The 27,473-nt window shown below is 58.4% G+C and overlaps 4 protein-coding genes across 15 annotated transcripts in view; all 4 read left to right on the forward strand.

Annotated features, from left to right (window-relative positions):
* Positions 1 to 3,196: 3,196 nt before the first annotated feature.
* Dnaaf3 (dynein axonemal assembly factor 3) lies at positions 3,197 to 9,998 on the forward strand. Of its 5 annotated transcripts, none has more exons than XM_023707995.1 (12): positions 3,197 to 3,410; positions 3,478 to 3,596; positions 3,710 to 3,852; positions 4,135 to 4,228; positions 6,818 to 6,975; positions 7,205 to 7,387; positions 7,490 to 7,615; positions 7,715 to 7,837; positions 8,021 to 8,162; positions 8,706 to 8,820; positions 8,904 to 8,978; positions 9,048 to 9,997. In XM_023707995.1, the coding sequence occupies exons 2-12, from the start codon at positions 3,512 to 3,514 to the stop codon at positions 9,511 to 9,513; spliced, it is 1,710 nt and encodes a 569-aa protein (XP_023563763.1). In that variant the 5' UTR covers positions 3,197 to 3,410; positions 3,478 to 3,511; the 3' UTR covers positions 9,514 to 9,997. The 5 variants fall into 5 exon arrangements, with proteins under 5 accessions (XP_023563763.1, XP_023563762.1, XP_004647766.2 ...); XM_023707994.1 differs by having other exon boundaries at positions 3,508 to 3,596; XM_004647709.2 differs by having other exon boundaries at positions 3,197 to 3,596; positions 8,021 to 8,150; positions 9,048 to 9,998.
* A 683-nt stretch (positions 9,999 to 10,681) lies between these two features.
* Positions 10,682 to 14,797, forward strand: Tnni3 (troponin I3, cardiac type). The gene is made up of 8 exons (XM_004647684.2): positions 10,682 to 10,839; positions 11,225 to 11,237; positions 11,377 to 11,463; positions 11,775 to 11,816; positions 11,982 to 12,113; positions 12,422 to 12,511; positions 12,878 to 13,054; positions 14,647 to 14,797. The coding sequence occupies exons 1-8, from the start codon at positions 10,829 to 10,831 to the stop codon at positions 14,728 to 14,730; spliced, it is 636 nt and encodes a 211-aa protein (XP_004647741.1). The 5' UTR covers positions 10,682 to 10,828; the 3' UTR covers positions 14,731 to 14,797.
* Positions 14,798 to 16,129: 1,332 nt separating this feature from the next.
* Positions 16,130 to 22,903, forward strand: Tnnt1 (troponin T1, slow skeletal type). 8 transcript variants are annotated; one of them, XM_004647686.2, is made up of 14 exons: positions 16,130 to 16,183; positions 17,091 to 17,133; positions 17,226 to 17,239; positions 17,588 to 17,614; positions 17,721 to 17,753; positions 18,317 to 18,338; positions 18,838 to 18,901; positions 19,018 to 19,134; positions 19,392 to 19,469; positions 21,110 to 21,223; positions 21,430 to 21,539; positions 22,066 to 22,156; positions 22,247 to 22,287; positions 22,769 to 22,903. In XM_004647686.2, the coding sequence occupies exons 2-14, from the start codon at positions 17,102 to 17,104 to the stop codon at positions 22,812 to 22,814; spliced, it is 789 nt and encodes a 262-aa protein (XP_004647743.1). In that variant the 5' UTR covers positions 16,130 to 16,183; positions 17,091 to 17,101; the 3' UTR covers positions 22,815 to 22,903. The 8 variants fall into 8 exon arrangements, with proteins under 8 accessions (XP_004647743.1, XP_004647744.1, XP_004647745.1 ...); XM_004647687.2 differs by having other exon boundaries at positions 18,320 to 18,338; XM_004647688.2 differs by lacking the exon at positions 17,721 to 17,753.
* A 4,007-nt stretch (positions 22,904 to 26,910) lies between these two features.
* Positions 26,911 to 27,473, forward strand: part of Ppp1r12c (protein phosphatase 1 regulatory subunit 12C) — a 17,559-nt gene continuing 16,996 nt past the window's right edge. Inside the window, exon 1 of the mRNA XM_023707979.1 lies at positions 26,911 to 26,979. Coding sequence (XP_023563747.1) covers positions 26,911 to 26,979 — 69 coding nt within the window. The remainder of the gene's footprint in view (positions 26,980 to 27,473) is intronic.

Raw genomic sequence — 27,473 nt, forward strand, 5'->3', positions numbered from 1 at the left:
CAAAAAAGAAAAGAGTTGCAGCTTAGCCCAAGCAATTTTGTGAGACCCTTGTCAAAATAAAAAATAATAAAAAATAAAAGGGTGCAGCTATAGCTCAGTACTGTCCCATTACGGGAAAAATATTTAACTGAAAATCTTAGGAATACTTGCTTTATCTGTTTCTTTAGTAAAAGGTGAAAGATTTATATGCACGCAGAAAGATCTGAAGAGAAAGCAGAGTATGTTATCTTTTTCTAGTTGGGCAGCTTTTCATTTTGCTAACGTAGAATTGCAAGTCTAATAGGCTTGCTTTGATAGAAGGGGGAACCCTTTCCACGAAGACACTTAACTCTTTTTATAACTTGGGAAAACAAAAATAAAACATAGTCTTCATGCACAGTTGTGCTTTCATAACTTTTTTAGTCTTTTTTTAAATGAATTTAGGACAGGGTCTACAGGGTGTACAGGGTCTCACTATATAGATTGGACGGTAGTGATCCTCCTGCTTTCAGCCTCCCAAGTGCTGGGATTACAGGTGGGCGCCACCACGCCCAGTCTCAGTCACCGTCTCAGCACACCCTGGTAAGCCAGGGAGTGAACCCTAGCCGCTCCACTCTGCCTAAGCGTGTACCGTAGTCTGCTGAGCTATCCGAACGGCCCTCATAATTTTTCTTCAGCACCTTGATTCTTTAATTTTTCTCTGCAATTTTCAATTCTAATATGTCCTTGTGTATACTTATAGATACCCACACCCCCAGGTGGCCGCCCCCCAAGGGGAGTAGCTGCCATTCTTGGAGACCTGAAGAGGCCATGGCCATGATCCCTGCAGCCATGGATCACGCAGCCCCTTTCGAGACTGGGAGAGGGTTGAGGATATAGGGATGAGAGCTCAGGCCTCATTGGGGGAGCCGGGACCCAGCCCTTGGGCTTAGGGCTGATTTGGGAGCCCTGTTACCCTCAGGTATCCTCAGCGAGTGCCCCATGGGCCTGGGGGACCTCAGCCAGCATGTGACAGGGCTCCTCATATTCCAAGCGCGCCTGACACTGAGCCCAAGCGCCCAGGGGTGCTGCTGTCTGGTCTCCTGAAGACAGAGTAGTGGGACGCCGTGGGCAGCAAGCTGTGGCCCTTCTCTGGGCAGGCCTCAGTGGAGCTCAGAGCAGGCATCCCCACTGGGGCCGGAGGATGAGCAGCACTTTCCCAGGGGAGGATGGAGGGAAGGGGCAGGCAATACGGGCCGCCACAGGGTACTGGTGGTGCGACCTCTCCTCAACCCCTGGGTGTGGTTCCCTGGTTTCTTCCTTGTAAATATCCCCATCATGGTTGATTTCAAGGGCCCAATGTAAAGTCACTGAGTGTTAGGGTTTATAGCTGGATGTCCCCCAAGGCTCACGTGCTCACATGTGGGGCTTTGGGGCGGTGGCTGGGTCATGGGTGCGATGTGGGGAGGTGGGAGGTGAAGCCCCCCCGACAGCGTGTCCCGGAAGGGTCATCTCCTTCCTCTTCCCTTCACCCTTCTCTGCTTGCGGCCTGCCAAACCCCTCCTGCCACGCCTCTGCGCCAGCTGAGTAAGGACTGAAGCCCGCAAACTGTGAGCCAAAACTCAGCCTTTCCGCCCTCAGCTTGTGGGGGCCGGACACTCCATCCCAGCAATGAGAAAGTAGCCAAGACACGGACTGTGGAGTGAGCAAGAGGCCTGCTCACTAGCACGGTGGTGGCGCCTTCTAGGGCCCGTGCAGGCTCCCACAGCTGAAGGTAAAGCCAAACACAGCTCAGCAATCAAGACAAGGAGTGCTTTAGTGCAATATTTTTTCAGCATAATATTAAAAGAAAACTTAATCACAAAAGTCTACAGTGGATGAGATGTCAAAAAAAAAAAAAGTCTTTTAAACACAAGGTCAAGAAGATAAAATAAAATAAACACAGGGTCTATGGACTGGCCAAATAGCTCAGGGGATTAAAGTGCCTGCAAGCAGGCATAGGGGCCAGGGGTTCAATCCCCGGGCCTGCTGTGCTGGCCCCACCCTGGGGCGCCCTGAGACATTGAGACTGGGCATGGTGGTGCGCACTTGTAATCCCACCTGTTGGGAGGCTGTAAACAGGTGGATCACTAGGAGTCCAACCTAGTGGATCACCATGAGTCCAATCTAGTAGTGAGACCCCGAACACCCTATAGACCCTTCCCTAAAATACAAAAAAATCCAAAGCAAAGAAACAAAGAGAAAAACACAGGATCTAACCTGACGCTCTCATGACTCCTGTACTGTAATTCTGGCCCCAGTTCTAGTAAAACTTTATCCACACAAATAACTGGTGAGTGGCTGTGATTGGCTGATTTTTTTTTTTTTTCCGGAACTGGGGATTGAACTCAGGCCCTCGTGCTTGCAAGGGAAACGCTTATTCTACTGAGCCATCTCCCCAGCCCCTAATTGGCTGATTTTTGAACAAACATTTTGATAAACTCATACATACCTAATTTGTGGTGTTGGAGATAGAAACCAGCACCTTAAGGGCGCCTGGCAATTCCTCTGCCACTGAGCTACACCAGAGCCCTAAAACATGTCTTCCATATGGCCAGAGTAGCTGTACATAACCTCAAGTGGATTAATAGTAGCAAAATAAGTAAAATAGGAAGTGAAGAGTTTTGAATATTTTACCTGTATTTTAATCTATTTCATTGTATAGGTAATGTATTTAATTGTATGTTTAATTATAGGGCTTTCCCTCCGACGTTGGGGATCGAACCCACGGCTTCACATTGGGTGCCACGTTGCTACTGTCCTGCCTTAGCAGAAGCAGCTGGGATTGCAGGTGTACAGCACTGTGTCCAACAAAAATTCATTTTTAAATAATGATGGTGCATAGCAACCCGCTTACAAAATTCCTGAAAATACAGCAGCCAGGAAGAACAAGCCAGTGTGTCCCAGGAGGCTAACGGCTGCGACCGGAAAGGGGACGCAGAGGTCTGCAGGCTGGGCTACCTCACTTTAATTTGGATTCCTCAAGGTTCCGTTCTGTTTCGCCTTAATTTAATTTTGTTTTCTTTTTTTCTAAATCGAGACAGGGTCTCGCTTTTTAGCCCAGGCTGGCGTCGATCTCAGTTAATCGTCCATTCTCACCTTCCAGTCTCCGCCCATCCAGCCTCCTTGGGCCCCGCCCCACGGTCGTCCTGGCGACCGCGTCCCCACGCCCTCCCCTCCCGCCCACCTGCAGGCCTTCTTCAGTGCTCCTATTGGCCAAAAGTTCGTAGGGGGCGGCTCTACTTCACATTCGTTGGTCAGTTGAGCTGGGCCGGGCAAGATTGCGCGTTCCCATTGGCTGATTGTTCCAGGAGTGTTTGGGCAGCGGTTGAGCTGGCCTTGGGGCGCAGGACCACAACACAGCCTTGAGTAGCGAGACCACGACGGCCATCCCAGGTGTTTGGAGGATAAAGGTGACGAGGGTCCCGTGGGAGAGAGGGCAGGAGGAGAAGAAGGGTGAGCGACGATGGGATGCCCAAGTGTGGGGCTCGCGGGCTGTCTGTCCCGTAGGGCGATGACCACCCCGGCGGGCTCGGGCACGGGCTTCGGCTTGGTGTCCTGGTGGGGCCTGTCACCAGCGCTGGACCTGCAGGCGGAGAGTAAGTCTCCGGGTGGCCTCACCCCCGCCCCAGCCTGGCCGGGCGGCAGCTCTGCAGGGGGCGGAGGCAGGGGCGCTGCGGAGGCACAGTCCGAGCCCGCGGGGTGTCGCCAGGCCCTGCAGTGCACGCGGACGCCGACGCCGCGCAAGCCGACTCGGAGCTCGAGCTCGACGTGCTGCTGCTGGGCTCTGTGGACGGACGCCACCTGCTGCGCACCCTGGCCCGGGCAGGGCGCTGGCCGCGCAGGAGGCTCAACGTGAGTGGGACGGGGCGCGGGGAGGACCCGGCCGCCGGACCCTTGTTGGGGACAGAGGGGGCACGGGAGGCACAGGCTGGACCACCGTGTCAGAAGAGGTCCGGGGAAGGAAGGAGCAGGGGTCTGGCCCAAGTCTTAGAGCCCCAGTGGCATGGAGAGAGGAAGGCTCTGAGTAGGGCTCCGGGCGTCCCAGGGTCTACGCGGAGAAGGGATCGGTGCACGGGACTTGGCAGGGAAGGGCCGGGGTGCCAGTTTCAGGTGCCCTTCACCCCATCCTTCCAGTTCTATATGCTGGAGCAAAACCTGGAGGCTGTCGCCCGACACATGCTTCTCTTCAGCCTTGTCCTGGAGGACCCTGAGAAGATGGGGCTGCAAGGTCAGCGGGTGCAGGCCAGGCACTCTGACTCCATCTCAGCCTCCCCTACGGACTCGTGGTCTTTCAGTGGTGACATTAAAAAGTTTGATTGCCCGACATGGTGACACACCCCTGCAGTCCTAGCATTTGTAAGACTAAGGCAGACGGATCGCCAAGAGTTCGAGGCCAGTCTAGGCTCCGTAGTGGGTTCAAGGCCTGCATAAAAGCACATTATGAGACCCTGTCTCAAAAATCAAAAACAAAAGAAACTGATCATTTCCCTGTTTCTTTTTCTTTTTCTTTTTTTTTTTTTGCTCCGAATGCCTTCAGGGCAGGTTTGGCTGGCTTGAGTCGTGGGGATCAAACCACAGCAAGCTGAGTCTGACTGCCTTGTTGAAGCAGCCACTTAAAGAACTGAGCTAAGGGGCAGGCCCCTCCCCATTTCCCTGTTTCTTGTTCTGTTTCTTCCCCCCTTCCATCCTTCCTTTCCTCCCCTCTCCATACTGGAGTTTGAACCCAGGGCTTTCACACTGAGCTACATCCCCACCCCCTATTCACTCATTCATTTTGAGTCAGGGTCTCGCCATGTAGTTCAGGCTGGTCTTGAACTCACTATGTAGCTCAGGCTGGCCTCAGATTCATAGAAATCCTCCTGTTTCAGCCTCCCAAATGCTGAGATTACAAGCGTGCACCACCATGCCTGGCTTTATGCTTTATTTTGAGGCACGGTCTCACTGAGTCTCTGGGTTTCCCAGGCTAGGCTCCGACTTGCCGTCCTCCTATCTCAGCCTCCCCGTGTGCTGGTCCACAGGCATGCAGCACTGTGCCTGGCTCCCCTATTTCATCTTGAGCTTCAGGTTTTCTACCTGCACTCGGAAGCCCAGTGTTATCCCTCCTACAGCCATAGGTAATTCTAGGAGAAAACCCACAGGACTTCTCAGAACAGCACAGGACACCAGGTGGACACCATGATGTTCCTGCGGAAGGGCTGGCGCGGGGCTCAGCAGGCTCCTGAGAGCTGTCATGTCCTCCCCCCCACGTGCGGGCGCAGCGAGTGTCCCACAGGAGCGGCGGGCAGCTTCAGCGTGTGCTGGACCAAGGCTCAACCCGCCCTGGCTGCAGCGATGTCCGCTCTGCTCTGCTCTGCTGGCTGTGTGGCCTCGGGCAGGAACCTATTTCACTTTCTGGGCCTCATTTCCACACTTAGGAAAGTTCTCCCACAGGGAGTGGTGGTCCAGCCTCTGATCCCAGTCCTCTAGGAGGCAGAGGTCCAGACCGAGGCAGGAGGATCACAACTTCCAGCCCAGCCTGGGCAATTTGGCAAGGCACTATCTCAAAATAAAATATCTTATTTACTTATTTATTTATATATTTATTGTTTTGCTGGCTCAGCTCACCCTGAGTGTGGGGCTGGCTCAGTGTATGGTGCCAGGGATCAAACTGTGGTCCTGTGGCTGCGTAAGCAGGCGCTTTAGACTGCCGAGCTATCTCACTGGCCCATTTAAAAAATATTTATTAGGGGCCAGGGAGATGGCTCAGTGGAATAAGCACTTCCCTGGCAAGCGCAAGAGCCTGAGTTCAATCCCTGGTTCCGCAAAAAAAAAAAAAAAAAAAATTATTTATTTATATTTTCATGTATTTAGCACAGGGTCTACAGGGTCTCACTACACAGATCTGACTCATAGTGATCCTCCTGTTTACAGTCTCCCAAGCACTGGGATTACAGGCATGCACCACCACACTCAGTTTCAATTAAAATACATTCTTTTAAAAAGGGGCTGGCAGTGTAGCTCAGTATGAGGGCCATGGGCTTAATCCTCTGACTGGTAAGAAAATAGGAAGTTCTTCCACTACTAGAAGCCCCCTGAGGATTCGTGGCCAGCGGGTATGATGTCAGCCCCACGCACCTGAGCAGTGTTTGTGTTCTATCATGAGGACCGCTGGTTGTTGCCCAGGGCACTCACAGTGTACTGCATAATACACCTCGTTTATGGTTTTTAGACTGAGCTTAGCTGTTTAAGATGTGGTTGTCCTCTATAGCTGAAATCTGTATGCATGTATCATCTGTGTCTGTCTCAGTATACATGCACGCTTGTCAGTGTATGTACACACGTGTGATCCGCAAGCAAAGGTGGAGGAGTGTGGCGGGCCATGCCTGTCCTCTTGTCATTCCGGAAGGCTGAGGCAGGAGGATGGCAAGTTTGAACTCTGCCCGAGCAACTTAGCAAAACCTTGTCCCAAAGTATATAGATAAAAATAAGAGCTGAGAATGTTGCTCATTACCAAGACCCTGGCTCCACTCTCCAGTACTTCAAAGACAAAAGCAAAACCAAAATCGAGCACTTGGATACTATAACACTTAGAAAGGTACATCTCTCTACCTGTATGTTCAGACCCTCTTTGCCGCTTAAGACGGGAGGAGGGCCGGGATGGAGCTCAGCGGTACAGGCCTGCAGTGCAGGCGCGGGGCCCTGAATTGGATTTCTGGTACCCCACCTTCCAGTCAGTAAAGAAGGGAAGTTTTAAGCAAGCCGCTCAGGGGGGTCTTCCTGCGCAGTCTGTGCCTGATCCCGGGGTTCCCCGCTTCAGCCCTGCCCTCTTGTCCCCCAGAGCGGAGCGAGACCTTCCTGGAGGTATGGGGGAACGCGCAGCTGCGGGCCCCGGTGGCCGCCTTCGTGCGCGCGCAGGCCGTCCGTCTGGCGCTCCTGGTCCCCGAGCCCGCTCGCCTGGAGCGGGAGTTGCCGTGGCTCCGCCTCTGCGCGCTCAAGGTGCCGTCTGTGCCCGTCCCGTGGGGTCCTGGCCTGGGCAGTGGGTGGGCGGTGGGTGGGTGGGTGGTGAACTGACAGTTTGGCTGATAACCGAGCTGGGGTTCCCGACGTTGGGTGGAGCCTTCGGTTCTCGGAGCCTCAGTTTCTCCCCTGGGGCAGGGACGCGAGGCAGGCAGAGCGGGGGCGCCTGTGCATTCCTGCCTCCGCTGTCCCGCGCGCGTGGCTGTAGTTCCGCGAACGCGACGCGCTGGAGGCCGTGTTCCGCTTCTGGTCCGGCGGGGAGCAGGGCCCAGAGGCCTTTCCGGTGGGCCGCCTGTGGGACGCACGCGTGCGACACTACCTGGGCTCCCGCTATGACGCCCGGCGCGGGGTCAGCGACTGGGACCTGCGCATGAAGTTGCACGACCGCGGGGTGAGGGTCGGGGGGGCCTGGGCCCCCGAGTCTGAGAATGGAGGGCCAGGGACCCCTTTCTCAGGTCTCCTAGACCTGTCTTCCTCCCTCGGGCTACCCTAGGCCCGGGTCATCCACACCCAGGAATTTCGCCGCTGGAGGGACACAGGGGTCGCCTTTGAACTCAGAGACTCCAGTGCCTACCACGCGCCCAACCGGACCCTGGCGTCCGGCCGGCTCCTGACCCACGTGGGTGCTACTCCCTGGCCCGCCCTCCACTCTGTTTTGAGAATCTGGAAGTCGTGGTCCACACCAACTTTTCCCTCCACCTCTCTCCTGTTTTCCCAGCACGGGGAGCGCGTGGCGACGCGCGGGTACTGGGGGGACATCGCCACGGGGCCCTTCGTGGCCTTTGGCATTGAGGCCGACGACCAGAGCCTCCTGCAGACGAGGAACGGGCAGCCAGTCAAGGTGTGTGGCCCCGGGTGTAGGCGCTGGTGTCAGAGCCCGGGCCCGGCCCGGATGACCAGCCCCGCCCCGCAGGCTAAGCCCCGCCCACCGAGACCCCAGCCTCCATCTCCCCACCCCTACCCCAGCCCCTCCCCTGCTCCGCCCCCACCGCTTTGTCAGCCCGGCGCGCTCGCTCCTGCGCAGACTGCAGGGGAGATCACGCAGCACAACGTGACCGAGGTGCTCCGCGAGCTGGCCGCCTGGGGGCGCCCGAGAGCAGCGCAGGGGGACCCGGAGAAGGAGCTCGAGGGCTCCCCAGAGCAGAGGCTGTCAGGTGTGCACTCGGGTAAGCAGGAACTCTGCTAAGCCCGGCTTCAGGCTCTAGGTAGTTCGAATCCCAGCATGGACGCCGAGGTTTGCAATGCCTGGGCAGGGCCGGCGCCTTCATATTCTGCTTCTTCACCTCTCCCAGCCCTAAATCTTGACCCCATCCTTGGGATTCTGTAAAGTCCTGTCGCCCACCCCCCCGGAGCTGGGCAGGAAATCCAGGCCCCCGCACGGAGCCTCATTCCCAGGCTCGCTTAGTTCTTATTATGAGGCAGGGTCTCGCCAACCACCAGGTTGCCCAGGCTGCAGTCACTTGGCTGGCCAGAAATTCCTTGCGTGGGGAGCTGCCCAGCTAGCTGCTCCTTGGACACTGTGCCCACCCACACTTTGGCTGTATCTTCTGACCCTCTCCTCCCCTGTCGCTCCCAGCCGTCTGTCCCCTCTCTAGGGTCCGCCCTTGGGGCCCTGGGCGGTCCGGGAGGGCCTCCCTGCATCCCCACTCACTCCTCGGGGTTTCTGCTGGCTGCCCCGTGCAGAGGTGACGTTTGGTCGCCCTCCCCAGGAGACCCGGCCCGAGCACCCTTCACGCTCCACTTTCTGCCCCTCGGATCCGCGCACGCGCTGCACCACAAAGGCTGCTACCAGGGCCGCTTCCAGCTCCTCTACGTGGCCTGCGGGTGAGGGCGTGGCCGTGCCCGGCGGAACCCGGCTTGGGTCGGCTCGCACGCCCCTGCTGCCGCTGACCGCCCGCTCTCCGCAGCATGGTGCACCTGCTCGGCCCCGAGCTCGCGGCCTGCGTGGCCCCCGGAGGGAACCTGGTGGTGGAGTCCGCCCGGTGAGCCCGCGTGGCGCGGGGTGGGGGTTCCGTGCGCGCAGACGCGGGTCTCACCGCCCCTCCGCCCAGGTTCCTGGTGGACCTGCGCTCCGAGCAGCTGCAGGCCTTCTCTGCTCGCATCGGGGAGCTGGCGGGAGCGGCCGGCTTCACCCCACGCGCCGCGGCTGGGCCCTCGGAGACCTTCGCACGCTTCACCAAGCCGACTTCCGCGGGACCCAGAAACCTGCCTCAGATCCCCTCCCTCGGCGCCCCCAGTCCTGTAGCCCCTTCTGCAAGACCTGACCAAGCCCAGGGCGAGCCCGCCTCCCACGCCAAAGTGGGAGCCGACCCCGAGCCCCAGAGCCTCTCCCTTAGTGCTCACAGTCTCTGTTGCGACACCCCTGTCCCCATTGCTGCAGCCCCTTCCCTAGGATCTGACCACACCCACAGAGATCCCTCCTCCTACGCCAGAGTGGAAGCCAGCCCCGAGCCCCAGAGCCTTTCTCTGACCTCTGACGGGGGCTCTCGAGATCAGGAGCCCCCCGGGAGACACTGACCCGCTGGCGGCGCCTCGCGGTTCCCACGCAGCATTGCGCTCAGCCCCCAGTGTTGCAGAGCTGGGCCTTCGGGTTCCCACCTGGGGTTCTGTGTGCCATTCCCAGCGTCCTACAGCTCGGCGCCCCAGACTCATCCCAGAGCCACCGATGGGTCGAGGCCCCAGCCTCCAGTCCCACCCCACCTCCTGCCCTCAGTCCCAGCTGTGACTGGAGGGGTGCCCAAGCAGCTCAGTAAAGAGTCCTGTGTCCTCCTTTTTGTTCGAGTCGTGTGCCCTCGTGTCTTCTACCCTCTCTGGGCTTCAGCCCTGGGGATGGAGAGCCCAGGAGGGCGGAAACAGACTTCTAGGTTTGCAAACAGGCTCTGGGTGGCTGTCCTGATACTGTGATTCAAGAACAGGAGGCCTAACCTGAGGCGTGAGTTTAACACACAATCAATAGCCCAGTGTGATGGCCAGAGGCTGAGACAGGAGGATCGGTGCAAGTTTGAGGCTACAAAGTGAACTCAAGGCCAGCCTGAGTTGCACAGAGAGACCCTGTCTCAAAAAGACATAAATAAATAAATAAATAAATAAATAAAAATTTAAAAAGCTAAATAATAGGCGAGGCATGGTGGTGCAGCTTATAATCCCAGCACTCAGGAGGCTGGAGAATAGTTGTGATTTCAAGTGTAGCCAGGATTACAAAGTGAGCTCAAGGCCAGCTTGAACTACATGGTGAGACCCTGACTGAAAAATAAATAGCTAATAAGAAAATAAAAAGCTAAATAAAATATAAATAAATATGGATCTACCAGCTTACGTATTTGGGTACCAAAACTACCCCAAAACAGTGAATAAGAGAAAGTACTAACCCTCATGAAGAATTAAAACTAGCAAAGGAGTAGGAGGGTCCAAGGAAAAAGACCAGGCAAGCCTGGACTGGGGTCTGGGTGGGGAGGCGGGGTTGGGATCCCGGGGTCTGAGGGAGGGGCCCCTAGGTGCCTGGCCTGTTTCCAAGTCTGAAGGCAGAGAGGCCTCGCACTCCAGGCCAGAGGGAGAAAGGGTCCATCCGGATCCCGGAATGCCAAGGTGACCCGGTGATCCCAGGAGTGCAGCCGCCCCGCCCCTCAAGCGCCCTTATCTCTGTCCTGGTCCTGGAGGAGGGGACAGCAGTATATTTAGTCCCTGTCCTTGCCCTTTATCTCAGTGTCCTAGTGAGGCCAGAGCGGCACAGTGGAAACCAAAGAGCCCGAGAACTCCAAGGTCACCGCTGCGCCCCTCACCGGCCCCCGGGAGCCCCTGTTTGCTGTCTCCTACATCTCAGCCCAAGTCTCCTATGGCCGACGAGTGAGTGCCTCTTGGTGACCCTGCTTCCTGGAGGCCCAGGGGGGTGTTGGTAGTGGTGATCTCCAGGGTTCTCAAGAGGGTGGGAGCCGTGAGGCCGGACGCCTGAAGATGGAGGTAGTGTAGGGATCCTGGGTGCAGACGAGGTAAACTTATGGGAATCAAACAGGACTTGGGAAGCTGAGGCAGGAGGATCATCTTTTACTTTGAGCCCAGCCTGGGCAACTTGACTTAGGGAGACCCTGTCTCAAAATAAAATATGAAGAATGTGGGATCAGACTCCTGATACCTTAGCAGGGGAGCTGGTGACCTAACCCCTAATCCCTCAGGGGACAGATAGGACACAGGCCCCCCAGCAATGCTCTCTCCCGGGTTTCTCTCCCTGCAGGAGCAGCGATGCGGTGAGACTGCGCAGAGGCCAGGCTGGGACCCCAGGGCCTGGGTGCACGACAGGGGAGGGTGGGACGGAGGCTGCATCCCTAAAGAAGCCACTGGGGAGAACAGGGGCTCGGTGGTTACGCAGTCGCTCCTTCTCCCCAGGCGGGGGAGCCACGCCCTGCGCCGGCCCCAGTGCGAAGGCGCTCTTCTGCCAACTACCGCGCCTATGCCACGGAGCCACACGCCAAGGTCCGGAGGCGGAGGGCGGGGCCCGGCCGAGGCTTAGGTGCCGGGGCGGGGCTTAAGAAAGGAGGAGGTTCTGATTGGTGAGAGCGGCCTGTAGGTGGAGCTCCGTTCTCACAGTCGCTTAGGGGGTGGTGGGCGGTGCCTAACTAGAGACAGGGCCCGAGATTAGTGGGTGGGGATGGGGGCGTGGCTTTCCCTGGACTCAGAGGCCAAGTCGAAAGTGGTCTCAGGGTTAGGAGTTCCTTGAAGTCCTTCACGCTGCTCATTTTTGGATTTCTCTCCTTGATCCTTTCTTTCTCCATGCATCCTGGTAGAAAAAGTCGAAGATCTCCGCCTCCAGAAAGTTGCAGCTGAAGGTGAGGATGAGCTGGGGGCGGAGCTTTCGGGAACAGTGCAAGGTCTGGGCGGGGCTTTGCTGGGGCGCCCCTGTGGCGTGATGGGGTCCAGCCCGAGGGTCCGGTCTCGGAGGACCCGGCTTTATTCCCGACCCCGGGGGCTCAGCACCACCCATCGTCCTGCAGACCCTGATGCTGCAGATCGCGAAGCAGGAGGTGGAGCGCGAGGCGGAGGAACGGCGAGGAGAGAAGGGGCGCGCGCTGACCACGCGGTGCCAGCCCCTGGAGCTGGCCGGGCTGGGCTTCGCCGAGCTGCAGGTACCGACACAGGCGGCCCTGCTCAGACCAGGGTCGGTGTCAGTCTGCGTCCTTGCCTCGCTCGGGTTCACGAGCACCGCCCTGTTCCCCTCTGCCCATGGTTGCCACCACAGCCCAGGCCTGGGCTCAGGTCCTCCAGGCCCAGTTGTGCCGGGACTCCTGGCTCCTGCCCACCCTTGTGTGTTCCCTGGAGTCCACGCTGCAGCCCGCGCGTTCAGACCCAGATCGTAGCGCCCCAAACCTCTCCACTCCGACACGGGGCCCGGCCCAGCCCTTCCCACCCGGCACACGTTGGGCTTCTCCACCAGGACTTATGCCGACAACTCCACAGCCGGGTGGACAAGGTGGATGAAGAGAGATACGACATAGAGGCCAAAGTTACCAAGAACGTCACGGAGGTGGGAGCCCTGGGTGCTGGGCACCCTCGCAGAGTGCCAGCCTTGGTTTGGAGCCGCAGGGCACTGTCTGAGGGGGCGGGGCAGAAGGGTGCGTTTGACCTGGGTCAGGAATAGGGTTTCCCACAGGGAGGCACACGCAGGCTGTGCAGCCCAGGTGCTGGGGCGCTGAGCCCTGGGAGAGGAGTTCTCAGGATGGAGCTGTAGCTCACAGGCTGCTGAGAGCGCGGGTGGGAGGTGCCGAGAGAGGCGGGGCTCCTCAGGGGCTTCAGCCGAGCTGCGGAAGGGGCGCCCGGCTAGGTATGGAGGGCAGGAGCTGGAAGAGGCCGAGGGGGAGGGGCAGTGTCATGCCCATGCGGCTGCCCTCAGATCGCAGATCTGACCCAGAAGATCTTCGACCTTCGTGGCAAGTTTAAGCGACCCACCCTGCGGAGGGTGCGCATCTCAGCGGATGCGATGATGCAGGCCCTGCTGGGAACCCGGGCCAAGGAGTCCTTGGACCTGCGGGCCCACCTCAAGCAGGTGAAGAAAGAAGACACCGAGAAGGTGAGCGTGGGACAGGGCCAGGAAAGGGGCACTCGGGAGGCTGGAGCGCAGTATGAGGCTGGGCTCTAACCTAAGGCAGCCCTCCCTTGGGGGGAGGGGCTGCGAAGGGGTCCTCAGTGAGAACTTTGGGAAATGGGAGATGACAGGGGAAGAAGTGAGACCGGGAGACAGGGCTGGAGAGACAGCTCAAAGGTACAGTGTTTTCCAGCAAGTGTGAGGCCCTGGGTTTAATTCCCAGCACCTTTATTAAAGCAGACTGGGGAAGCCAAGTGTGGCGGCACACGCCAATAATCTAGCACTTGGGAGGCTGAGGCAGGAGACTCACTATGAGTTTGAGAGACCCTGTTTCAGAAGAAAACAGAGAGAGGGAAAGGGAGAGGGAGAGAGAGAAGGAGAGGGAGAGGGAGAGCGATTCATGAAGGAATCAGGAAATGTTGTGTGGGGAGATTGCCAGGATGTTGTGGGGGTGGTGGGCCAGAGGACTGGGTCTAGGTGTCCCAACAAGCAGATTCAGTCACCCCACCCACCTCGAGAGTCCAGTTCGCAGAAAGAGAGAAACAGAGAGATAAAGACAGTCAGGAAAGAGGTTGCTTTCAGTTCGGTCATCCTGAAAAGATGATCTCGGCAGGATTTTATAGGGAAAGGGCTAAAGCGAGGCGGTGGAGTACGTATGGCGTCCCGGCAGGCTGTGGGATGCTTGCGGGTCTTATCCTGGGGATCCTGCAGCCAGGGCTGAGGAGCAGCTTTAGTTCTCCTGGGTCGGCTGCCTGTGGTGCTGGCCTTTCCTGGAGTTTGACAAGGCAGTAAGGACAAGGATGGGACCTGGGCAGGTCTCAGGGGGTCCTTCAAAGAGGAGGTGGGGACCCGAAGGAGGTGGGAAAAGAATCTTGGCTCATTAGCGTGAGGCCCAGACAGTTATCATCTACATGGTTAGAAACGAAGGGAGAATAAGAAGTAGCCACCCAGGGACTTCACACTCAGCTGCATCCCCAGCCCTATTTTTTTTTTTTTTACTTTTTTAAATATTTATTTATTTAGTATTTAGTACAGGGTCTCACTACACAGATCAGACTTGTAGCGATCCTCCTGTTTTCAGCCTCTCAGGCGCTGGGATTACAGGCGCAGCACCGCTGTGCCCAGTCCCAATCACAGTCTCAGCGCCCTCTAGGGGCAGGGCCGGCACAGCACTGGGGGTAGGGGATCGAATCCCAGTCACTGTGTCTGCCTAAGCAGGTGCTTTAATCCACTGAGCTATCTGGCTGGCCCTCCCAGCACTATTTTATTTTATTCTGAGTCAGGGTCTCAATAAGTCTGTAAGTTCCCCAGGCTCAGCTCAAATTTGTCATCCTCCTGCCTCAGCGCCCAAGTTCTGGGATTGCAGGCATGCACTGCCACACCTGGCTGCATGTTTTTCTTTTATCCTACTTCACTACTTCAGGGGAGCAAATTTCAAAGGCACCCCATTACGGGGCCTTGTGTCAGGCACAAGTACTAGATTCCTGGGCAAATGTCCATAGCAGAGCCACCCAGCTGGCTAGAGGGTGAATGGGCCAGAGCCAGGAGGAGCCCTGACCTCTGCCCTTCCTCCCCAGGAGAACCGGGAGGTGGGCGACTGGCGCAAGAACATCGACGCCCTGAGTGGCATGGAGGGCCGGAAGAAGAAGTTTGAGGGCTGAGCCTACCCTCCCCGAGGGTGCTAAGGAAATCAAAGCCCTGAGAAATAAAAGCTGCCTGTGCTAGAAGTGATTGAGTGTGCGCTCCCTGAGGCTCAGGCCTATGGGTGGGGACTCAGGGCATGGGTGGTCCCTGGTCATCTGTGCAGGTGCAACGCATTCAAGGCTGAAAAAGGGGTGGCAGAGACGGGGAAGCTGAGGCAGAGGCCAGAGAGCGAGGAAAGAACAGGCATGTAGGAAGAAGGGGAAACGGGGGGGGGGAGAGAGAGAGAGAGAGAGAGACAGACAGACAGACAGACAGACAGACAGACAGACAGACAGTACAAGGCCCGCGGAGAGCCCTGAGAGGAAGCCTGACCAGGGAGAGACCCTCCAGAAGGGCCAGGGAGCCCAGCGTGGTGTCACACGCCTGCAATCCCCACACTCAGGAGGCTGAGGCAAAAAGATCACTGTGATTTCAAGGTCAGCCTGGAGAACATAGCCAGACCTCTGAAAACAAACAAAAAGCAGAAGAGCTAAGGAGACAGACCCTGAGACACAGGGAAGCACTTGTTCCACTGAGCCATCTCCCCGTCCCCTAGAGCCAGAGACACAGAGGCAAAAGGAGGCAGAGACAGAGCAGATGATGCCCAGCAGAGGTAGGAAGGAGGCACATGCCTGACATCAGAGATGCAGAGACAAAGGAGCCTCTTGCAGGGTGCGGGAAGAGGCCAGGGCCTGCTGTCTGGGCCTTTGGGCCTAGAGTTCAAGGTCGAGGTTTATTAGGCTGGCAGGAGGAGGACACCAAAGAAAGCAGTGTCAGATGGAGGTGGGGGCTGGGAGCTTAACGGACACCCCCTCCCCTCCCCACCACACCTGCTACCCCGCTTTAGCGCCTGTTGTCACCAAGGTGGAATCTGATGGCAGACAAAGAGGTGGGGGTGGGGAAGGGGGACACAGAGGCAGATAGAAAGGGGGAGGTAGAGAAAGGGGAGGTAGGGAAAGACAGGACCCGAGGGAGGTGCCCCCCACAGAGGAGTAGCAGGGAGCTTGGGAGTCGGGAGTCAGGAGCTGGCCGGATTGGAGAAAGGCGAGATGGTGGCCAGAGGGACACAGGAAGAGGAGTCAGAGAGGTAGAAATGGGAAGTGTCCCTTGTGTCACTAAGCATTGTCCGAGGCCCCACTGTGTTTCCAGCAGGGGCCCTGGGCTCGGGAAGCTGTGTGGTACAGCAACCTTGGCAGCGCTTGAGCCTGCCCGGGCTCCAGGGTGGTACCAGCAGGGTGCAGAGAGGCTTGGGGCTTGGGCCAGGCGGCCGAGCTGGGCCGAGGAATTCCTTCCCCGACCTGTACCCTCCCCCTCCTTTTCCCCCTCCCCCTCCCCTCCTCCTCACTCTGGGGCGGGCCAAGGCCCCTATAAAATCCAGGAAGCACAGCGGCCGGCGCCAGACAGCCCTTCCCACCAGCACCACAGACCCAGGTAACAGCACCGGGGCTACTAGCAGGGTTTGTGGGTTACAGAATCTGGGTGTGCCTCAGGATTGCAGAGGTCTCAGAATCTGAGAAATTGGGGCTTGGAGTCAAAGCGTCTGCATACTGGGATTTGGGGGTTCAGACTCTGGGCCTGTCAGAACTAGGGCTCAGAACATGGGGTTTTGACGTCTGAGCTCGAGCTCGGGTATTGGGTTTATTGAGTTTTCCTAATGCGAGGTTTTACAGTTTAGGCGGTCTAAGACCTGGACCTTGAGGCTATCGGGGCCCCTGCCTGGACTATCACTGGGTGGGGCTCGGAATCGAGATGTGGGGCCATCATCAATGGCCACAGCCTTGCTTCCTGGGCTTTGGGATTTACTTAACCAGGACACCGTTGGGGTCGCAGAGGTCGAGGTCTAGATACTGAGGGATCAGGCTGCTGTCTGTGGACAGAAGTTGCTCTCAGGGGCGCTCACCTGTCCATAGGCGGGGGTGAAGGTGAGAAGGGGAGCCGCGGGAGGAAAAGCGCCCGTGGGGACGGCAATGGAGGCTGGGTAGGGGCCCGTGCGACTACAGTTTGAGGACACCCCCTTCCGTCCCTTGTTAGGAAATGTCCTCTGTTCCGCGTCTATGACATCGCCCCAAAATAGCACTGGGGTGGGGTAGCTATTGTCTTCAGGCCACTGTCCCCGCCAGGCCCTAATCCCAGGATCAGGTTTCCACAGACCTGTCATGGACAAAGCTGGACAGCTGTGTGTGTGTAGGGGGGGCGCGGGCGGTCCTGGGCTGGGCTGGGGCCACGGCTCACGGAAGAGTGTGACTTCGGGTTCAGTGACCCGAGCTTCCCTCCCCCACCCCCTGCTCCCGGAGCCGGGCCGGGTCCAGCGCTCAGCCTTCTTCACTGCCTCCCGCAGGTCCCAGCAGGATGTCGGACACTGAGGAGCAGGACTATGAGGAGTGAGCTGTCTTCCGCTGGGCTCGGGGTGGACACGGGAGACCCTACAGCCCCTCGATGTCTAACTGTCCCCTCCTTTCTCTTGGGTCCCCAGGGAGCAGGCTGAAGGTGAGTGGTGAGGCAGCGTGAGGAGGACGTCCTCACATCTGGCGCCGGGCCAGGGTGGGAGGCCACTGGGTCGTGAGTCGAGCCCTGGTTCGGTCTCAGGACCCCCTTTTCCACCCCGGGTTCGCCCTTAGTCCCCGCCCCCTCTCCAACCCCTGTCCGTTCTATTGCACCTGGACCCGGACACCTGGTTCGGTCCCCGCCCCCGAGTCTCGCCCCGCCTCCAGCCCCGCCCCGTCTGGGTCCCGGTCCCGGCCCCGCCCCGCCCTGCCCGGTCTCGGGGTCCCTAGTCCCCCCGACTCGGCTTGCCTGGCCGGGTCCTGACGCCCCCAACCGCTCGCCCGCCCGCAGAGGAGGAGCCCGCCGAGGAGGAGGAAGGTGAGCCGCGGGCGGCGGGCGGCGGCGGGTCCCGGCGACGTGCTCTGACGCTGCCCCTCTCTCCGCCCGCCTGGCCGCCCGCTCCCCGCCCCGCTTCTTCCCCCAGCCCCCGAGGAGCCGGAGCCGGAGGCAGAGCGAGGTGATGACGGCGTTCGTCCCGGGAGCGACGGCGGCCCGGCCCGCCCCGTCCCCGCTGGCTCCGCGGCCCGCCCCGCCGGCCCTTTAGAGCCCCCTGGTGGCCGCAAAGGGAAACGGCCCTGAGAGTGGCCTTTTCCCTTCCTAAAGGGACCGACGCCCAAGCCTTCCCGCTCCCGCAAGGCTTGGGTGTGTGCGGGGCGCCTCCCCGTGCTCTCCGCCATATACATTCGAAGGTTGGGGACAACGGGGCGGCCGGGTCCCGGAGGGGGAGGACTAGGACTGGGCCGAGAAGGGCTGGCGTCCCTCGCCGATGGCTCTGGAGCAGGAGTTGAGCCATGTACACGGGAAAGGGACTGGGGGCCTGGACGCTGGGGTCCCCATACCGGTGCTGAATGTATATCTGATGCGTGTGAGCCGCCTCCTCCCGTCTGTGCCCCCGACTTCCCTATCCCCTTCTCCCCTGTCCTTCCCCAGAATTGCCTTTGGGGGTCCTTCCCTTGGTTGCTGGGGCTGGGGTCTGCACCCCCAGACTCTAATGATTTCTTTGCATCCCCTCACTGAAAGAAGAGGAGCGTCCCAAACCAAGGTGAGAGCCTGGGGTGGTAGGATCCCCACCCCAAGGCAAGATGCAGGAGCCAGCCCGGGGTGAAGTCAGGACACTGCCACCAGCACCCTCGCCTTAGGGGGCCTCCTGGGTCCCCCTGCAGGACTCATACATCCCACCCAGACAGCCAGGGTGCTGAGTCCCACAGCCCACGGGCGACAGCTAGTGGGAGTGGAAGTGCTGTTGGGGGCTGAGTGTGAGCAGGCAGGGACAGGACACAGTGAGGTCTGGGCTGCTGTGATGTGAGGTGCTGCTGGGGACAGGGCTAGGAGCCATAAGGAGACAGGCAGCAGCAAGGCACAGGGTGACGCTGGAGCCGAAGCTCCCGGGCATGCAGGTGCAAAGGCCTGGGGTTGTGAAAGCTAGGGGCACCACCAGTGGGGTGTGTGTGTGTGTGTGTGTGTGTGTTGGGGGAGGAGCTGGCAGGGCCAAATGGGGACGTTTTCCCCTTACTCATGGGCTGTACCTCCTATCCATGCAGCCGTCCAGTGGTTCCTCCCTTGATCCCCCCTAAGATCCCAGAAGGGGAGCGCGTGGACTTCGATGTAAGTAGTAGCAGCAGGCCGCAGGCCCTGGGGAGGCCCTGCCCACTGTCCTTCGGTAGCCAGCAGCCTCCTCCTGGCGCAGGGCCAGCACTGCCCTCCCTGTCTCCATCCCGCAGGACATCCACCGCAAGCGCATGGAGAAGGACCTCCTGGAGCTGCAGACGCTTATCGACGTGCACTTCGAGCAGCGCAAGAAGGAGGAGGAGGAGCTGGTGGCGCTGAAAGATCGCATTGTGAGCAGGCGTGCCCGATGCCCTTCCCTGTGCGCTGGGCTGTCCCCTTCCTGGGTCTTGGTGGTGCTAGCTACATCCCCAGCTCTTTTTATCCTTTAATTTGAGACAAGTCCTCTTGCCTCTGCCTCCTGCATGCTGGGATCGCAGGTGTGCGCCACCAGGCCCTGCTCAATCTGCCTTTCCGCCCACGTGGGAGAGGGCTGGCTGGCTGGCTGGGTGGGTGGTGGGTTCTGCCCCTCACTCTCCTGCCTCCCCAGGAGCGGCGCCGGGCCGAGAGGGCCGAGCAGCAGCGCTTCAGGACGGAGAAGGAGCGTGAGCGGCAGGCCAAGCTGGCGGTGGGTGCCGCCCCTGCCTGGGGGGGCTGGGCGGGATTCGTTCTTCAGATGCTGTTTTTCCTTTTCTGACATTTGCTGTGCTTCCGAGGATGCCCTGCTGCTGGAGGACTTAGGGATCCTTCTGCTGGAAGCGACGGAGACCCCAGGCATCAGCGCGGGGACTCGGTGGCCTCCTGTAGATAGGAAGTCGGGTGCTGGCTTCAGGCATGGCACGAAAGCTGCACGTTTCTCATATTTGGCCAGAGTTTCTGTGCATGAGAGGCTGACCAACTCCTGGTTTGCCTGGGGCATTACCAGGTTTAGGCCAGAAATTCCGGAGGTTAGTCAGGGGCTGGTCACCCTCCTCCCATGGCCATCGGTGCTACGGCCTGAACCCCCTTGGCGTTGTCCTTTGCGCAGACCTGGGCGAGCCAGACGGTGTGTAGGGAGCCCACTGGCTGCTCTGGGTGAGGCCTTGGGAGGCACGCCTGGCTTGGTATTCAGGAGAGTCCGCACTCCAGGAGGGGTGGCAGGCTGGCCCAGCCGTGGGCTGGGAGATGTCCACACCACAGTGCTGCCATTCGAGTGTGTAGCTCACATGGCGAAGGGGACTTTGCAGGTCCATTGAGTTCAGGGTGCCATGTGCGCGCGTGCGTGCGTGCGTGCGTGCGTGTGTGTGTGTGTATGTGTGACTGAGGATTGAACCAGGACCTTCACATTGAGCTACGTTCCCAGTCCCGTTTTAGTTTTTATTTTCAGACAGGGTCTCCCAAGGTCAGCAAGTTTGCCAGACTGGGCTCAAACCTGCCATCCTCCTGTCTCAGCCTCCTAAAGTACTAGTGCCACCAGGCCCAGCGATGGCCCTGCATCATATGGGTGGCCCGAAATTGTCACAGGGCCCTGGGGGGGGGGAGGCATGATGGCCAGAGCCAGAGAGATTTGAGGCCTGCGGATGGGGAAGGAAGCGCAAGCTGCCCTGCCTGCTTCTAGAGGCGGAAGGGCAGGGGCCTTCTCTGTGGTCCGGGGAGCCAAGCCACTCACACAGGTGTACGCCAGGAGTACCCTCTGGCCTGCAGAACTGTGAGGCGGTCAGTTCACACCCATAGCCCTGGTACTATAGGAGGCTGAGGCAGCTGGACTGCAGGTGGGACTCGGCCTGGGCAACTTAGCCACTTAGTGACACCCTGTCTCAAAATAAAAGAGGGCTGGGGATGCAGCTCAGTGCGAAGAGCCTGGATTCAATGCTCAGCACCATCACCAAAACAAGGAAATGGCCTTATCTTTGGCCACAAATGTGCAAATTATGCTAAAAGTCCTTAAAGTAATGGTGCTGGATGTCCAGGGCACTGTGCCCCCATTTCCCGCCCTCTCATGGGACCGGGTCCCCTGGGCCCCCCAGCTCCAGGACAAGGGCTGCATCAGCCTCCTTTGCCCCTTGCCCGCTGAATGCCTGCTCTAAGCCCTCGAGGATGCACCCTGGTTTCCCTGGCACAGGGAGCCTGAGGCTGGGAGCATCACATCTGCACGGAGGTACACAGCCAGCCCTCGCTGTGGGCATGGGGACAGGAGGAGTGGTCACCCAGACCCCACCATCCCCTGCTTCGCTTGCTAGGCCTCTGGGGCCACGCTGGAGGCACAGGGCTGAGCCTGTGTCCCCGCAGGAGGAGAAGATGCGGAAGGAGGAGGAGGAGGCCAAGAAGCGCGCGGAGGATGACGCCAAGAAAAAGAAGGTGCTGTCCAACATGGGGGCGCATTTTGGAGGCTACCTGGTCAAGGTGAGTCCTGCCTGGGAAGCGTGTGGTCTGCTCCAAGGCAGGGGTAGGGAGGGCCTGGAGTCTGGGCTCTGGGTGGAGGAGGCCGCCCGACCCTGGGTAGGCGTGGGGAGGACAGGTGCAGACTGTCTCGGGTGCCACCCCGGTCGCACGCCTGGGTGCCCGTGGGTGCCTGGAGGCTCAGTCCCTGCTCGCGCCCCTCACCTAAGGCAGAGCAGAAGCGCGGGAAGCGGCAGACCGGGCGGGAGATGAAGCAGCGGATCCTGTCGGAGCGGAAGAAGCCCCTGAACATCGACCACATGGGCGAGGAGCAGCTCAGGTCAGTGACCTGCCTGGGGTGGTCCTGGCAGCTAGGACAAGGAGCCGAGGGTCCTCTCTGAGCCCCAGTGGGTGACCAGTGTGTGCTGTGCCCCTCTGGGCCCCGCAGGCCCGGCGAGCTGGTCACTGGTGACGCAGCTGCGGCTCCCAAGTGCAGAGGATTCTGTTCCTGAGGAGCCGCCCGCTGCCCTCTGCACATCTTGCCTTTTGTCTGGGTTAGACCAGCCGTCTCCTCTGCCCCTGAGAACCAGTTCAGGCCAGCAGAGGTCTCTCCTCCCGGCCACACTGTGCACTTTGGGGCTGGCGGCGCACTGTGTGGTCTCAGCTTCTGGGAGGCTGAGGCAGCAGGATCTCAAGTTCCAGCCCAGCCTGTGCAATTGTCATAAAAAAAAAAAATGCTGAAAGTTGGGGTTGTAGCTCAGTGCCGAGGTCCAGCGTTCAGGCCCTCCTCTCATCCCCGGAAAGAAAGAACAGCAGCATGTGGAGGAGGCCGAAGTGCAGGCCCCCTCACTGCCCCGACCTGGCAGGGAGAAGGCCCAGGAGCTGTCCGACTGGATCCACCAGCTGGAGTCTGAGAAGTTCGACCTGATGGCGAAGCTGAAGCAGCAGAAATACGAGGTGGGCGTCACTTCTGTGGGGCACTGCCAGTGGGGGGGCCAGGGGGGCCCTGTCCCCCAGGGCCATCCCAGCCTGTGCCTCTGTCCCCAGATCAATGTGCTGTACAACCGCATCAGCCACGCCCAGAAATTGTAAGTGTGCCTTGGAGCGGCGGCCCTGTCCCCTTTTCTTCTGTCCCTGAAATCCCTCGTTCTGTGGTAGCCCATGGAGATCTTGGTCCCTGGAGGACACTTGGCACTGCTGGGACAATTTGCTTGTCGCAGCTGAAGCAGAGGTGCTGGAGTCTAGCAGTGGGACCTCCTGGGGGCCAAATGCTGGTCCTTCCACATGGAGCTTCTCCGGACCGCAGTGCCCTGCCCTCGGTTCCGCTGGCCCTCTTGCACAATGGCCCACACGTTGGGTCCCCTGACACTGATGTCCCCCAACTCATCCTCATGACACGTTTTAGTCCCATGTGAGCCTGCCATGTGGCCAGCAGCCCCCGGCCTGTCCCTCCGCCTGGCAGGGCCACCTGCAGGCCTTTGCCTCCTCTCCTGGGGGTGAGAGAGGACTCTTTATGGGGCCAGAGGCCTGGGGTCTGCCTGACCCTCCTGACACCCCATCCTCCCCCAGCCGGAAAGGCGCAGGAAAGGGCCGCGTCGGAGGCCGCTGGAAGTGAGGAAGTCAGGATGCGACCCCCTGGGGCCCCGGGAGCTGTCAGAGAGTTCGTCTCATCTGTGACTTGAAATAAATGGCCCCCTACGGCCCCTGCTGGGTGCTTGACTTTGTTATTAACACGCGGCTGGCCACTCACTGCTGGTTCACGGTCATAGTGGCTATGGCTTGGGAGAGTCCTGAACAGTCATGAAAATGAAGCCAGGCGTGGTGACGGTGGCGCACACTCCTGTAACCCACGCGCAGGAGAGGCCACGCCAGGAGGATCACTGCGAATTCAAGGCCAGCCTGGCCTACAGAATGCGACCCTGTCTCAGATAGGCAAAACCAAACCAAAACCAAACCAAATGCCCGGGTGAGCCCTCACACCGCTGGGGGAACAGCACGTGGGACGCGGTGTGGTTTGTCCAGAGGGGAGGTGGAGCTCAGCACGCGCCCAGCAGGTCCTCTGCTTGGCAGTGCCATGAGAACCGAAAGCAGGGACACATGCCAGCCTGCCCTGCCCTGCCCCGCGCTGTTCACACAGCAGTGCTCTGCCCGAAGGTAGAGCCAGCCCGAGTGCCCATGGTGGATGAAGGAGCGGGAAGACAACTTGGTCCGCCTGCCAAATTCACACACGCTCAGGGGACTCAGTCCCATCGTGGTCACCCCACCCTGCCCGGTTGCAAGGGTAGCTGCGCAGCATCCTTGGTGGCCTGTTGAACCTTGCTTACAACCGGGGGTGCCAGCTGCGTGTGCTGGTGCATCCCAGGAATCCCAGCACTCACGGAGGCTGAGGTCAGAGGACTGCGAGTTGGAGCCCAGCCTGCGCAAATTAGGGCCTGGGCGAGACCCTGCTCAATTCCAAGGACTGGGCTATAGCTCAGGCAGAGACCCCGGTCTCACGGGCTTCCTCTTGTTTCACAGGAGACTCAGTCCTTGCCTTGGTCTGGGGTTAGCTGGTGCTTCTCCATCTCCGATAAAGCTGGGGCTCAGTTCCTGAGGGAGGAGGCAGCAGTCAGGGGCCTGGAGGCGGCACTCTGCAACCCATCACGCCGTAACCTGGCACGCGGTAGCCAGGCCCTGCACGCCGGACTCACCACCCGCCCCCAGGACAGTTGCCCTGTGTCCTTGGGGGCCAGGGCAGACCTGTTATGCGTAACACAGCTTGGCTATGTCTCTGAGTGGTCTGCTGCCCTGCACTCATACCAAAATTAAGACAACTCCTCACTGTGCCCTAAAGAGATGGGGAAAGTGTAATAATAGTTATACAAACCAGATATGGTGGTACACACCCGTCATCTCAGTGCTTGGAAGGCTGAGGCAGGAGGATTGGTGTGAGTTGGAGGCCAGCCTGGGCTACATAGTGAGTTCAAGGCCAGCCTGAACTACAAAGTTAGACCCTGTCTCAAAAAACAAACGCTTGGGGGGCTGGTGAGATGGCTCAGTGGTCTAAAGCACCTACTTAGAGCAAGCTTGGCAGAGTACAGGGACCGCGGTTCAATCCCCCAGCACCACGTGCCAGCCAGCCCCGCCCCCTGGTGGGCTGAGCTGGCCACGCACACACAAATAAATAAATAAAAATTAAAAACAAAACAAAACAAAACAAAAAACCAAACGCTTGGCTAATCTTTGTGCCTCAGCCTCCCGAGTGCTGAGATGACAGGTGTGCACCCCTAGTCCCAGGTAGGAAAACATGGTTGAGATGCAGTTCCTTTTCTGTAATTCTGGTGGCTGTGACTCTGCCTCTGGCTTCTTTCCGTTCCTGTTTTGGGAGGTGACGGTTAGGACGGTGCAATTCTTAGGCAGCCTAATTGTGTCAAAGCTTCCTTCCTGTCCATGCGTCCGGGCCCAGTTTTAGCGTCCTGACAACTACAGGCAGCCCAGCTGTGGCGTGCCTAAAAATAGAATTCCCTCCTAAATTTAAACTGTTCCTTTGCCCAAGGAACTCTTCTGGGGATGGTTGTAAAGTCACAGATTGGGACCTCCTGATCCTACTCTCAGCTGTGTATGCACAGACAGGAGCTGCTCCCAGTTGGCCGGCTCCCAGCCTTGCAATGCTGTCAGTGACCTTTCTGGGGCCTCGGGGAAGAGGGAACACTGTCTTAGCTCTCTGAGGTTATTTCACCAGCAGGGAAGAGGTGCCCAGTGCCTGGGCAAAGTCCTGTAACTCTGCTGCTAGAGTGGAGAAGAAAGAGCAGGCCAAAGAAGCTAGCAGACCTGCACCATCAGAAAGAGGACGGGAGGGGCACGTGCAGGCACCCAGACACAGCTGTAGAGTCCCCGTGTCTCTGACAGTTCATCTATACTATCTCTACAAGTCCAGGGACAGAGACCAGCCTCTGGTTGCAGAGCTAGGAAGTGGCAGAGACAAAGATTCTGACCCAAGGTTGGCAACTACAAACAGGAATTTCTTAAATCTTTTTTTTTTTTTTTTTTTAATTTTATTTATTTGTGTGTGGGGGTGGCCAGCTCAGCCCACTAGGGGGCGGGGCTGGCTGGCATGTGGTGCTGGGGGATTGAACCGTGGTCCCTCTGCTTTGCTAAGCTTGTTCTGAGTAGGTGCTTTAGACCACTGAGCCATCTCACCAGCCCAAACAGGAATTTCTAACCTAGAATAGTTAGTAGTGGAATAGGACTCTAAAAATAGTAGGCAAGTTGCATTGGTGGTGTATTCCTGTAATCCCAGCACATGGAAGGCTGAGGCAGGACTGCTGCAAATCAGAGGCCGGCCTAGGCGACATAGTGAGACCCTGTCTGGAAAAAAAAAAAAAAAAAAAAAAAAAGTCAAAGCCTTAACGTAGAGGTCAAACTAAAGATTTTTTTTTTTTTCCAGAACCAGGGATTGAACTCAGGCCCTTGTGCTTACCAGGCAAGCGCTTATTCTACTGAGCCATCTCCCCGGCCCAAGATTGTTAATAGTTATGGCCAGGGCTCACCACAGATCAAAGGGTGGGCTGGGTAAACCAAATAGCTTGTTTCCTGCAAGTAATCATAGTCATGAAAACAGGCATTCATAAACACAGCCACAGACAGGACTGTAAATACACGTGTCCCAATTATTCTGGGGCATAGGCCATACATGATGGTGCTCCACACAGTGACACACTTGAGAACTGGGAAGGCACATGGTGTGCACCTGTGGAAAGGGTGGGTTGAGGGGCCACACAAGCCAAGAGCCACAGGAGCCTTTGTGACTATGGCCAGCCCTCCCTGGCTTCATCGGATTTGTAATTTATTTCTTGAACGAGCCAAAGGACTTCAGAGCGGAGGGGCTGCTCCAGTATTTTATTTTATTTTTTTTAAACTTTTTGGCTTTCATCCAGATTCTGGACACTTTGTGATTTTTATGGGTCTCTGTTCCTATCCCAAAGTGTCTTTATCCTTCCCATTTTGGGTTTAGGTACAGAAACACTTAAAGTCAGGGTCAATGTGTGCTTATCTCCTGGGTCTACTACAAGAACTTGACCTTCCAAACCTCCTGGAGAACCTTGGCCTGCGCTCCCAATCCCAGCGAGTCATGAGACTGTGCTACTGCCTGGACTACACCTCCCAGTGTGCTCCACGGCCCGGGGTGGTCCAGCAGGAGACTGTTACTGAGGACCCAGTCTCTTAGATTCCTTGCCCCATCGTGACCCAAAGAGTACCATTAGGGACTTGCGGCTTCTCTTGCCCTGGAGCGTAATTTCCTGAGGTGCTCTGGACCCTGCTCATGATGAGCCAGGCCTTTGGGGTGCAGCCCCGAGGACTACATTTCCGAGGGTGCGCCCGGTTGTTGGCAGGATACCCTCATCTTTGCTCCCCAGCTGTATTTCCCAGCATGCTCTGGGCGGTCACCAGGAAAGGTTGGGAGTAGGACTCACTTTCCCACGGGGCCTTGGTTTTTCCCACGACCTAGGGAGTCCATTTAGTCATTCATTCAAAGTATTTTCCATCTTATCCTTAAGCTCAGCCCGAGACATAGACTAGGTAGTATACGTAGAGGACCGAAGCCCCTGCCCTCATGGAGTTTATTTCTAGTTGAAGGAGGCAGCGCCTGCCTGGCAAGCGCAGGGTCCTGAGTTCAATCCCCGGTAACGCAGAAAAAAAAAAAAAGGAGGCAGACTAAAAAAAAATAGCCTATGGAACAGTGTACCTTTTCGGACTCCTCCCGTGAGGAGGAGTCAGGCCTAGTGCTGGCGGTGGTGGCGGTAGCGTTCTGACCCGGTCCCAGCCCTTTAAATGGGGCACTACATTTCCCAGCATGCTCCGGGGCTCCTATTCGGCCACTAATGCCACTAGGATCCATTTCCTAGAGTTCCCCCCGGGGCGTCCCCTCAACCAGGCCGTTTCCAATGGACGACCTGGGAGTCTCAGACTTTCCAGGGTGCCTTGGGGGACCGCGCCTTTAGTAACTTCCGCTGATAGACTCCATTTCCCAGCACTCTCCGCGGCTGGCCGCTTGGGGCGCCCCATCCTGTAAGCGGTGAGGTTCTCCGCGCTGCTGACTCCATTTCCCAGCATGCACGGTGGCGGAGGCGTGACGTCACACACGGGGCGGGGACCGGGAGCTCCGTGGGCGGAGCGGAGCAAAAGGCAGTTCCCGGCGGCCCCCGGGGCGGGCGGGTGGCGGCGGCGGTTGTGCTCGCTCGCTCGCTGGGCGAGCGGGCGGCGCGATGTCGGGGGAGGACGGCCCGGCGGGAGG

Source organism: Octodon degus, unplaced genomic scaffold (assembly GCF_000260255.1).
Source record: "Octodon degus isolate 3935 unplaced genomic scaffold, OctDeg1.0 scaffold00320, whole genome shotgun sequence".
Lineage (NCBI taxonomy): Eukaryota > Metazoa > Chordata > Mammalia > Rodentia > Octodontidae > Octodon > Octodon degus.

Excerpts from the sequence above, each read along its gene's own strand:
- Tnni3 (XM_004647684.2), top strand. Across the intron at positions 12,114-12,421 it reads TGGGCTTCGCCGAGCTGCAG|GACTTATGCCGACAACTCCA; the intron begins GTACCGACACAG and ends CTTCTCCACCAG. Across the intron at positions 12,512-12,877 it reads TTACCAAGAACGTCACGGAG|ATCGCAGATCTGACCCAGAA; the intron begins GTGGGAGCCCTG and ends GGCTGCCCTCAG.
- Tnnt1 (XM_004647686.2), top strand. The coding sequence starts at position 17,102 with ATGTCGGACACTGAGGAGCAGGACTATGAGGA. Across the intron at positions 19,470-21,109 it reads AGCGGCAGGCCAAGCTGGCG|GAGGAGAAGATGCGGAAGGA; the intron begins GTGGGTGCCGCC and ends GTGTCCCCGCAG. Across the intron at positions 21,540-22,065 it reads ATGGGCGAGGAGCAGCTCAG|GGAGAAGGCCCAGGAGCTGT; the intron begins GTCAGTGACCTG and ends CCGACCTGGCAG.
- Dnaaf3 (XM_023707993.1), top strand. The coding sequence starts at position 3,464 with ATGGGATGCCCAAGTGTGGGGCTCGCGGGCTGTCTGTCCCGTAGGGCG. Across the intron at positions 8,163-8,705 it reads GCTGTCAGGTGTGCACTCGG|GAGACCCGGCCCGAGCACCC; the intron begins GTAAGCAGGAAC and ends CGCCCTCCCCAG. Across the intron at positions 8,979-9,047 it reads CTGGTGGTGGAGTCCGCCCG|GTTCCTGGTGGACCTGCGCT; the intron begins GTGAGCCCGCGT and ends CCCTCCGCCCAG.